Raw genomic sequence first — 12,594 nt, forward strand, 5'->3', positions numbered from 1 at the left:
TTTGTAGAGTGTAATCAGAACCACCTTCTCACGCAAGAAGTCACAAGACACTTCTCAACATTCTACAATGGTTTCTGCAATAGTTTTCAGATCTTAAATATATAACACCAGCATGCAAAGATAATATTGCTACTTAGAGAAGTTATGGTTTTATAAATTTTATAGATTTGAAATAATTAAGTCTAACTAGTTCTATATAAACAATATTACAGAGTTTCCTTTTCTTTTGGCTACCTAGAGGAAAGATTTTAATAATAAATTTTTTTTAATTACTCATTTTGTTAATTACTCAACCATAAAATAAGAAGAAGTCATTAAAAGCATAAAAATCCAAAGATAGTGTCAGATATACAGCATTTTCAGTACTTGCAGCCATATTCCTAGATAGGACAGAAGTTTGCTAGATTTTCTTTGGCAGGACAGAATTTTGTCAAGTTTTTCCAACACATATGGTGAGTTTAGGAAGTCTGGCCATTAGTGATGTTTTCAAATCTGGAAAATTTTGGTCTTGGATGGCATTTCAAGAAATCTTATGTTTCCAGTTGGAACCAGTTTCCATCATTTAAAACTGATAGTGTACCAGACTATTGCTAGGATATCCCTAAACATGTTGATCTACTGCAACAAAACCCTCAACCCCTTCTGTGGCTACATACATGTATATGTGCACACACACACACAGACATACATATATGTATAGACTAGGGCAGTTTTAGGGGTTGTTTCTTTTGAGTTTTTTTTTAATGGCATTTTTTCCTGAAATCTCTCTGGCCAATGCAGGCCATCCAGGTGCTGAGCTGTCTGAGGATGATAATCTCAGACTTTGCATGTGAGCCTCCACCTACTGTATCTTTCTTTATGTTTGCTTTTATCTAAAGCATTCATTAGGTAAGTCTTTGCCACACCAGAGTGTTCCACTGATTCAACACTCTCATTTTTAAGGCTTTATTGCTCTTTATTATATTAGAGTTGTGCATAGAGAGTCAGTTAGAATGAGAGTCCCATTGAGACAAGCTGTGGAAAAAATGAGCAAAGGTTTATTTCTGCTCTGAAGACACACAGTCTAAATATAAATGAGAAAGAATAGAAGAAACAGATACAAGCAGCTGCAAAAAGGGTAGACTTTTTGCAAGTGGTGTCTAAAATACATCTACTGCATAGTAGTTTTTTTCTCTTCCATGTGTTCCTTTAGTGATTTTAACAGTGAGTAGGTGCCTGAAATGAGAGTTAAAAACAAAATTTCTATGTTATAGGGCATATTATCATTATACTCACTTTAATGTCTGTACAACATTAGCATTTGAGACTGCAGGAACTTAACTGCTTTACTTGTTGGTATTACACTGCAGTTGATTTCGGTGAACCATAAAAAGTTTGCCCCTGAAGGTAAAATTACACTGTATGCATGTTCCTAGCATACTGCTTTGGGGATAAACATGTCATAAATCAACTCATTGCTCTCAGCTGAATTCCTTCTCCAAATGCAGTTTCTGTGTAGATAATAATGTTCAGAAAGACTAAATTTCTGTAAACCATAAAGTTTTTTGAACATGATTCTATAAATAAATGTATTTGAGCAGGATTGGAAGAATTCTTATAATCCTAATAAAGATTTGGGGCTTTAGTGAAAGAAAAGGAGGGGCATATGCCAGCATTTTTAATTAGCTTTCATCAGCACCTCCAGTTTGTTCATATGTGTTCCAAACATTTGCATATTGTGTTTCCTCTCATTTACATAATAAAAAACTTCTGGACTTCATTGAAACTTCTTGAAATTGTGCATTTGGAAAATTAAATTTCAAGTTTATGTCACCCTGGTTTCCACTTGTTTGGATCATAGTGTGTAGCTAAGATGCCATCACTTGAGACCTTTTTTACAGTGATGTTTCTATTAGGGCTTAATATACTGTGGGTTCAGATGGATGTAATTGTGGTCTTAAAGTGCTGCTCTAAAGAATATCATCTGGTTTTGTACTCGGGTGTTCTTGGATTAATATTCTGAGATTTAGATCTTGTCCTGTCTGTAATTTAAATACTGTTCCTCGAGCCTTAAAGTATTTCAGGCTCTTAAAATGAGGCCTTTATTTTACCTCTTTAATTTGTGGCTTGTTTGTTTTTTTCAAACTCTTGTAGCCATTGAAATCCAGGCAGTAACTTCCAAACTATTTTTACAGCCTGAAATGGACAAAGTGTCTATTTGTTGCTCAGTTTAATTCCCAAATTAATTACAGTTAGAAAGATCTTACATCTACAGCTACATTTTTCTTAGAATATGTAAGGGCAGAAAAAAAAAAGTCCCTAGAAATTAGGCAAGACTTGAAATGTGAACAACTTTATTACATTTGAGCGGGCAAGTGTTTGTCACAACGAGGCTGATTTTTGTGGGTTTTGTAAATTTTTTTGTTTTCTGGTGGGTTTTGACTTGTTTTGGTTTTGTGTTTTTGTTTGGGTTTTTTTATGTTGTTTTTATTTGTTTGGGGGTTTTTTTGTTAATTTTTTTTTTGGTGTTTTGTTTGGTTTTTGGTTTTTTTCTTTCTTCATTTGGTTCCTTTCTGAAATTATACCTTTGGTTTCAGAATTGAAATTGTAATTTATTCCTACATGGAGAAAAGAGACATAAACTCCCCCACGGTGGGCAACTGTATGAGGTTTTCTTTTCCTTAGCAATCTTTGACCCATACCTCCCCTGGTCAGTGAGTAGAAATGGCAAGGTAACTTAGCTGATTTTGGCTACACCCTTAGCTGAGGGTGGATCTGCTCTCTGTGTGTATCATGAAGTGAACCTGGAGAGGAGAGAATTCCAAAAATCTGCTAGTAGGCAAAATGCTTTAAAAGTGTTTCTTTACAAAGAGAGCCTTTCTTCTACCCTGCCGAGTATATATTGATTGGTTATAAACTAAACCTTAGTTTTGAGGTTGTTATTCACCTAATTATTCACACAGCAGTGCAGGATGAGTTCTCAGGTACATTTCCATTGTACACAGGTACTATTCCGTTGTACTGGCAAGAAGTCTTTTCTGTGGAACAGGAAGAAATTTTTTGTCAAAAGCTCCAAGTTCTATAATTAGTTATAAACTAATACAGTTCTATATAGTAAAGTATATAAAATCATATAAAAAGTTATATATAAAGTTTATTATATATTGAAAAAGTATATAAAGTTCTGTATAGTAAAGTTCTATAGTAAAGGATTCAGGAAAGTGGCAAAACATACAGAAGTGCTTAGAAGTTTAACCAATTGGTCTTTAAGTTGTCCACATGCATATGTCATTATTGTAAGTGTTTTAGTATCTGGTGGCATTTCTATTTTTTTTCTTTTCTTCCAGATCATTACTAAATACATTTATGAGCTACTGCAGAATGAATGCCACTTGAAGAAAGTTACTCTTCCAGTAAGTATAATTTATTTTTCCAAGGGCATTGTTTTTTTTGAATCTGTACCCAGCATAGCCTGTGATCCCATATTCAGATAAAGACAAGGTGTGCCAGGGCTCTGTGCAGTGCATTGTCTCGGGGCAGTGCCTTTGCATTTTGCATGTATATGCATCTGGAAATGTGGTTCCACCTCACTTCTCATGTGTTTGATTTCTCCAACTGAACCTTCCTTACCTTATCAGAATTTTCAAAATGCAGTGCTTTTAATAGGAGCACCATAAGCTGTCTGAGAAGTATTTGTGGATCTTTTGAGATGCCTACAGCTGGATGTAGAGAACAGAAATGTCTTAGCAGGAAGCAGACTACACTCACATTGAGTATCAGTAAACTACTCCAAGTCATTTTTTTAAAAAATGGTTTTCAGTAATTTGTAATATGTATGTAATATAAAGTGCTTATGTTGCTTAGTGAAAATTCTTGATCAAGTCTTATATGGGGGAGAGCACTTAATCTTTTGTATCAGAGTGTTTATAAATACATGTGATGTGATATGATGATGTTCAGATATTTCTGTTCTGGTGAGTGCAGGGGAGACTGGAGTATGACAGCACTGTGTAGATTTTCCATCATTATGAAGCATTCCTGTGCTCTTTGAAATCTTCTGAATTGCTGTCATTCTCAGACGAACCTTCGTATTCAGTCAAGGAAAACCTGTTCGGGCTATGAAAGGAAAAAGCCTTTGGCCTTAACAGTTCCGTAACATTTCAGTATTCCCATTTCCGTTCCCTGAGTGCTGCTTAGAGAATGTTTTGATGACCTGCCCAAACTACTTACAGTTTCCTAGAAGGAAAGTGTTTCGTGGTCATGGCAGAAGGAGCTGAGCTACGAGGTTCACAGAGGAGTCGTGGTGCTTGCATCGGTGCTCTGAGAACTAAGACTGAGAAGGCATTTCCCCACTTCAGATTGTTCTGTGTAGACAGAACAGGATTAGGTTCATCATGACAATCTGCCTGGTGTAGTGCTAGTTATGATCTCCAGCTTTTTGGCTAAATTTCTTGGTGCGGTTTTGGTCCAAGAAGAACTTCCAGAAAGATAATGTATCTCAAGCCATGTCACACTTTGTGAAACCATGAAGCTGTCTTTTATAAACATCAAAATGCCCGGATTTTAAGGCTATAGTACCTTTTATGACTCTAAAAAAGAATATGAAGAATATGCATAAAAGTAGTGCGTTGCCAAGGCTGATCAATTAGCTCCAAAACATGACAATGGAGAAACCTGGCGTAAGTAGTACAGCACTCCCATCAGATATGTCACACCTGTGGTGATTCGTCTGCCTGGCTCTAAGGTTTGGGTTTCTTGGCTTGGAAGAGGAATCGCCCTGGCTAGTTCCCGTATTTGGATTAATCTCTATTTACTTGTATTTATAAACTGTGTAGTGAGCGTGGATACAGTTGTTCAGTAATACATTTAAGCTATTCTCAAATGTATTACTTCCAACTTCTGTGAAATGTCATAATTTAATTGAATTTTAGAGCAAAGTGAGAAAGCACAAAATATGAAGGTGTCTAATTGTGAGCATTGTGGAAAAATTCGCATGAGGTATGAACACCGTTCTTCAGGAATGGCTGTTATGTGTAGCCAGCCCTCACCAGTCAAAAACAGGTTATGAAGACATATACAAAAGTGAAAAATTGAAACAATACATCTGGAAGTCAAAAAATTAAAGTGGTGTAGATGCTAGGTTTAAATCACCACTGACAAACTCCCAAGGACACAAAACCCTCTAGTTTAAACTAGTAAAGGAGACTAATAAAAGTAATAAAACAGCTTTTAGGATGAGAATAGAATAGAGTATAAATGTTGACAAATTACATATAAAATCACAGGAAGTTCACAAAAAACAAATTTGAGGAGGAGTTGTAAAGGCTAATAATGAAAGAGAGCTGATAAGGCCAGTAGATGAACTGCAGGTAAAATGAACATTGAGGTCAAATAAGAAAAACTAACATTATTATTATTTCCAATACTGCTTGTCCATGTTCCACACACTTAACTTTTATTTTCTAAACAGGATATAACTCTGAACAACTGTCTGAATGTCGTATCAATAGAGGAGATCTTAGAACTAATTAATATGTTGCACAATAAACAAATTCCAGGATGAGATTTTTGTTAAACCTAGGGTTCTATAAGAAGTCAAACATGAAGCTGCAGAACAACCAATTTGTATTTAACTTAATGCTGAAATATAATAATAATAATAATAATAATAATAATAATAATAATAATAATAATAATAATAATAATAATAATAATAATAATAATAATAATAAACATTGGGAGAAATTAGTACAAGTTTCTTTAAAAAATGTTCAAGAATTCATGGCAGGAGTCGGAGATTACAGGAAGAAGAAAAATATTGTCAGCGAAATTAAGGTATTTTCAATGAGCTGCCAGCAAACTTAAATGCTTTTAAAAAGCTCAGGAGAAGGGAGTCGCCTTAAGAGTTAATTGGTTAAAAGGGGAGAAAGGTGTTCATATTTTACAGATTAAATAAACTGTTACCAGTGAAATGCTTTTAAGGCCTGGCATAGTTGTAAGCCAAAGGAAGAAAGGAATTAATATAAGCTAAAAAAACTTTTCTGTCTTTTTTTTCCAAAGTTATTTAGGATAGTTGAACCTGAAGCTGATTATGATGAGTCGGGAAATTATTAATTGATGCTTAATAATGGGATGATTAAATGACAGGACATTCAATTCTGGTAAATACGAAATTATGGGGAAGATAACTCACTCTGTAAACACAACAGTCACCTCTAAATGAGCTATTACAACTCAGGAAAGAGCTTGGAGTGATTGTGAGTTCTCTGAGAACATCAGTGAGTGCTCAATGGCAGTCGAAAACCCTCAAAGCACATAGGATGTTAGGAATTATGAGGTATCGAGAACAAAACAGAAAAACATCGTCATTCCACTCATTATGTGGGCCCTCATGTTAAACACTGCATGAAGTCTGGCCACCATATCAAAAAGGATGTGAAGAATTAAAAAGAAATACAGAGGAGGGTTGCAAGGATGATCACAGACATGAAATGCTTTTCAGACAAAGAAAGATTAAACAAAGATTCTTCAGCTTGGAAAATAGATGACTGAGGAAGGAATATGACAAATCTATAAAATCATGAAAGGTGAAGAGAAGATGAATAGGGAATGGGATTTTGCTTTTTTCATAATAGAGAACCTAAGGGGCATCAAGTTTAAATTATCAGGCAGGAGATCTCCACTGAAAGAGACAGTATTATTTCATATATGTCCCAATTATATTGTGGAACTCATTGCTACAGAATACTATCAAGGAGAGAGGTATAAATGCAGTAAAAAAACCATTTTACGATATTAAGGTGGGATAGGTGCCTTGAACTATTGTACATGCTTGCCTAGTTATATAAACTGTGGCTTGCAAGGTTCCAAAGTTACTGGCTGTTAAGGCCTGGCAAGTATCACTCTATAACCACTCTGTTTTGTTACTGTTTCCCTACACAATCTGCCGGTTTTCAGAAACAGGAGCCTGGACCTTGGTCTGACCAAGATGGCTCATCTGTATGTATATACATATACATATACATATACATATACATATACATATACATATACATATACATATACATATACATATACATATACATATACATATACATATACATATACATATACGTATGTATATGCAACCTTTTAATGTGAATATTTTAGTGGTGAATACAATTTTTTTTTCTTTTAACCTCGTCATAGGTGATCAAAAAGTTGGTGTATTTATTGGCTTTCCTTTTTCTGTCAGCTAACAGTGAAGATGGCAGTGCTGTGATTTTTGAGTATCTGGAATGTGTTTTGGGACTGTGTTAGGTAGAGTGTGCTTTTTTTCAGCACACTTAACTTCAGCTCTTAACTTCAGCTTTGTGTGTGAAGTCCAACTTGCTGTCTCTGTTTTGCTTTTTTAGGTGGCAGCTTCAGTTTTGGATACAAAAATAAATTAATTTTTTTTCCAGATATGAAAGTAAGACCAATTAGCAGATCAGGAGAGCTTGCCCATTATTGTATTGCGTCAGCATCTTTGACTAAACAATTTTGAACATTTTTTCCTACACGGGGAGGCCAAGATCCGTGTTGCATTATTTTTACTATAAAACATTGCACTTCTAATTATGTTCAACATGTATTACTGGACTTGAAAATTTTAATGAAGAGTCTCATATTTAGGGAGAGGCAATTCAGTTACTACTTTTAAAGTTTAATTTTGTGCTCCATTGACGGTTATGTTAGAGATAAAAGAAAGACTGCAGTTTTTCTAGCCAGATGAAGTATTTGCATTTCTCTAGTTTTAGTGGTATAATCAGTGGTTGATCTTTGCTCTTCTTTAGCTGTTGAGGACAAATAGAGTGTGCTTCTGAATTAACAGCATCTTTAGCAGCTTCTGAGGAAGCCTGAGATGGAAGTTTAAATAATTTGTAACATGTTGTAGTGGTTTCCAGCCCAGCTGGAAATTAAGCACCATGCAGTTGCTTGATCAACCCTCCTTTTACTTCCCCCAACACCAGTAGAATGGGGAGGAGAATCAAAGTTAAACTTGTTAGCTGAGATAAAAACAGTTTAATAACCTAAAGCAAAGTAAAATACAGTGATAATGGTAAATTATAATAAAAAGACAAAAAAGAAGTGATGTGCAATGTCAGATGCCAGACCCCTGATTCCCAAACCCTGATTGGCCATGCTTCTGGGTAACTCCCCGCAGTGTATATCCTGAGTATGATGCTCTGGGGTGTGGAATATTGCTTTGCCAGTTCAGGGCACCCGTCTCCGCCATGTTTGCTCCAAGTTTGTTTTGCATACCTTCTCACTGGAAGAGCATGAGGCAAGGAAAGGGAAGTCCTTAGGGTAAATACAACTTAGCAAAAATCCAAAATATCAGTGTTTTATCAATACCATTCTTGTTCTGAAGCCAAAACACAGCACAGTGTCAGCTACTGAGAAGAAACTATATCCTCGCTGAAACCAGGACATGTTTAATTGGCAATGGCACTGAAATGCCTCACCTCGCAGAATCTTCTGAGGTATCAGTGCTTTCCTCTTTCACTTCAATAGATAAAAGTTCATCCAAGAATTATTTTTCTTTGAGAAACAATGGTCTGCTATCTCCAATGCACGTTCCTTTTGCTAATTTTATTACCTAACTGAAGTTAATACTTGTTTGTAAAATTTCCACAGATTTTAGGTTTTTTTATGTTAGTTGTGGTAATAGTCAAATGTTTATTAGCTGCCTGTAATAGAAGGTGAAACACAGAAGATGACTCCATCTTGGGAAGCAAATGAGCAGATTTTTATCTCCACCAGCTGCTCACAATTTTCACTTTTTTTTTTTTTAGTCTTTTCAGTTTGAATTCCGCTTATTTGCTGTGTTCTTTCCTTCAGTTACAGTTTATACCTACTTTGTAGGATCAAAGCTCATAATTTTTGTTGTGTTTCTTAACTGCAATAAGAAAATACTTAATAAGAGAAATAATAAGAAAAATACTAGTAGCTTTTTTTCCCTTTTCAGCATTCTATCTTATAAACCTCCAATATATAAAATAAAAGACTCCTGGAGCCCTGTCAGGTCCCATACATCTTGGGTTGGTAATGACTAATTGTTGATGTGATAGTGTGGATGACAATAAGATTAGATTTCAAATGTAGTTTGATTTTACTCTGTATATTGGTAACAGCTGTGGAAAATACTAACTTGTGTGCTGCTGGAATACTTTGTAGGCTGATAGTACTGTATTAGGTGAAAACTCATTTGAGACAGAAAACATATGAAAAAGAAGTTCACTGTTTGAAAACATAAAGAATTTCATAATAAATCTCACCATAGCTGCCTACATTCATGAACTCTAAGGAATTATTGTGCATTGAGAAAAAAATCCAAGAAAAAGAAAATTAAACAGTAGTTTTAAACAGTAAATTATCAGAGTAATTTAGATAGATTAGTAGTATATAGATTTAGATAGTAATTTAGATGCCTAGCTACAGATTACTGGAAGATTTTCCTCACCTGTAAATAACAATGTTGAATCAAATTGTTAAATTAATCTAAAAACATTTTCCTGTATTTATTTAGTTTAGATTTAAGTGATCAGAAATGAGTATCCTTGAGTAGGTCCGGAAGAACAAGTGGCTAATAAATGCAAATTATTTTATGTGGCCTCAGTGTGTCTGGCATTAAGTGGTATTCTGTATTGATCTGTCAGTAAAGTAAGGTTGTGTTGTGTATAGGAGTGACCTTTACGTGCATTCTTTAGTGAAAGCTGGATCTAATGAATTACTACTGCTTGAAGGTAAATTAGCTTGGCAGAAAGTCTCTAAATGTGTTTAATTTTGGGAAAAGAATGAAAAGTATTTTTTATGAACTTGGTAGATATTTTTAGCTATTGAAAATTAACTTATTTGCAGAAATGTGAACTAGCTATATCTTCTAGTGCATTTGGTTATTAAGTGCTGGTATTTCCTATATGCTGTACAATATTTTAGTTTGTAAGTGCTGAAACCTACCGTTAAGTTACACGTTAATCTGAAATGCAAATTCACAATGTTCTTTTCCTACTTTTAGTGTTGTAAATATTTAGTTCATAGGTAGAAGTCAGTTACAGCTTGCCAAGTACTATCTGAGATTGTGTGTTGGCTGACTTTTTACCTAATATGTTTCACCTTTTAAGGTGTCAATACTGCTATTTTGGAAGCAGCAGCATGATCTATCTGTATCCCTAGTCTTTTTAATAGAACATATTCTTTACTGTATTTTCTATTTTTGCACAAAGTGTGAGAGAAAGTGAGTACACATTTCCTATGCAAACTCTGAGGCACGTGAGATGTTACTTTATTTTGGAGCAGGGGAATAAGGTCTTCAGTGCTATGGCAAATATTGAAATATTGAAGAGAGACATGATCATTCTTTCATTTACAAATTTGTTCTGTTCAAGTAGTGTCATTGACTTCATTAAAAAAAAAAGTGTGGTAGGACTTACATTCTTAAAAGTCTGAAAATGCATGAAGAATCAATTTTTCCTATTGTAAGGGTTATTAAGAATACATACCCATATATGAGAAAAAACTAACAAATCCAATTCCTTCTTTCTCAGAATGGAAATCATAACGTGATCTGTTTTTCTTCTCTGTTGCAGAGAATGTTCCTAGCAGCTGGACAGTTAGGCTGTGGGCGTGGAGGGGTGTGGAGTACAGTAGGAGGGGGAGATGTGCCTGTTTTGTTAGTTCTTTTCTGTGGTAGAAAGAAAAGAACAAGTAGACATGAGGATTTGTTTTACTCTCATGGTATTTACATCAGGACAGTTCTTTTGTCTTGAGACAGGCTTTCTAAACCAAGTGTAAAAGCTTTAGTTTGTATTGAATAGAAATTGCTTTACTCTCTTAAAGACAAAATATGCTATTAGTTTGCAATTTGCTGAATATCAAACCTAATTGTCAGTCTCTTCCTACAGCAAAGTAGCTAAGCATTGACCCTGGTACAGGAGGACTCATAATGAAGCTATTGTTTAAAATCAAATTGGATTTCTATATTTTACTATACCTATCCTATTAAATTTGTAACAGACAAATTTACAATACTGATTCCTATGTAGCTTATCGAGTATTTATGTTGACGTGGCTGATTTGGAGCTCTCCAGGATTTTTTTTGTATTATGTAAGAATTAATTGTTGTTTCGGGCATATCAGAGGTGAGAAATTAGTTGATCCTTTCCCTCTTGCCACCTCCAATTGCTCATTTATGGACTTCCTTCCTTTCCTCTAAATTTTTGCAAACAACTGATGTTTCAAAGCTTAAGCACACCTTTTAACCCTTTTCTTAATTTTAAATGTACCTTGGATTGCTGCTCTAAAATGTGGTATTTTTATATGTTTCAAAGTTACATTGCATATTTATTTTATTTTTATTTACTTTTTTTTATTTAGTCCTGGGCACACATGCATTGAAGTGGTTGTTAAACGGTGAATGTTTTTATATAAATTTGGTAGATAACTTTATAACTACAGATTTTGTTTGACGGAATTTTATTGATGCATTAAAATGTGTGCTGTTTGTAATTGCAGGTTGATGCAGTTGAGACTGAACCAAAGAGCTTTATCTTTATGAGTGAAGATGCATTAGTAAATCCTGACAAACTCTTGGTCCTAATTCATGGTAATGGTGTTGTCAGAGCTGGTCAGTGGGCTAGGAGACTCATAATTAATGAAGATCTGGACAGTGGGACCCAGATTCCATACATAAAGAGAGCTATTGAGGTAAGTGGAAGTTCAAGGGTGCAAGGTTGTGTTTTCTGTGGATGTGCACATGTGTGCCTGTGTATTGTGTGAGCTCCGAACCTGTGCTGTTTAAATTTTTTAGTCAGTATTCTGTATGTTACTGTGTGGTCATTTTAGTTGTGATGGGAATACTTTTTTTTGTTTTATTGGAACTTTTATTCTAGTGGAACCAAGTTCTTGTCTTGCGTTAAAATAAAATCTAGTTGCATGTCATGTTGTTGTGTTGGGACTGCCATTAATATGGCAGATACTATGACAAGAGCCCTTGGCAGGTGATGTGATGCATCAGAAGACACTACAGAAATTTGTTACAATTTGGATTGTTTTCTTTTATATTTCATCAAGTTTGTACATTTTATTGTTCAATGACTGCTGTAATCTAATGGTAACATGAGCTTTCATGATAACAAGCAAGCATTTTTACTAGGCTTGTACTGAATTTATTAGAGGCACAGTCGTTTTCAGATTTGCACTAAATACTGGTTCATTCTGGTTTGCTTTTCAGTATTTGACAATAGAAGATACTCATATTTTGTTGTCACTATTTTGTTATATCTGTTTGAGAGACAGTGGACAGTTTGTTATGTTTTTGTCATTGGAGCATTGCAGGTGTAATTCATCATGTGCACCCTGCTACCTAGAGGAAACTTCCTGTAGTAAACATTAGAAGAGCTTATTTAAGACTCATGTTTCTATTCTATTCGCCAAGTTAAGCTAATGTTCTACTCTGAATATCAGTGTTGTCACTGTAACATATTTTGGTAGATGATTAATTTTTGCGTTTGATGAATAATTTTTGTAGCTGTCTTCAAAGTATTCAGGATAAAAAACTGCACATTTTTTCAATAAAGCAAAGAAAGAAAACAT

General features: G+C 34.7%; 1 protein-coding gene across 6 annotated transcripts in view; it reads left to right on the forward strand.

The window, feature by feature from the left end:
* ARB2A (ARB2 cotranscriptional regulator A) overlaps positions 1–12,594 on the forward strand; it is a 267,766-nt gene that overhangs the window by 55,485 nt on the left and 199,687 nt on the right. For all 6 annotated transcript variants that reach the window (XM_088156755.1, XM_014883550.2, XM_088156756.1 and 3 more), the window contains 2 exons: positions 3,327–3,392; positions 11,515–11,706. In XM_088156755.1, the coding sequence (XP_088012881.1) occupies positions 3,327–3,392; positions 11,515–11,706 (258 nt within the window). The remainder of the gene's footprint in view (positions 1–3,326; positions 3,393–11,514; positions 11,707–12,594) is intronic.

Source organism: Sturnus vulgaris, chromosome Z (genome assembly GCF_052056855.1).
Source record: "Sturnus vulgaris isolate bStuVul1 chromosome Z, bStuVul1.hap1, whole genome shotgun sequence".
In the NCBI taxonomy this organism is placed as follows: Eukaryota; Metazoa; Chordata; class Aves; order Passeriformes; family Sturnidae; genus Sturnus; species Sturnus vulgaris.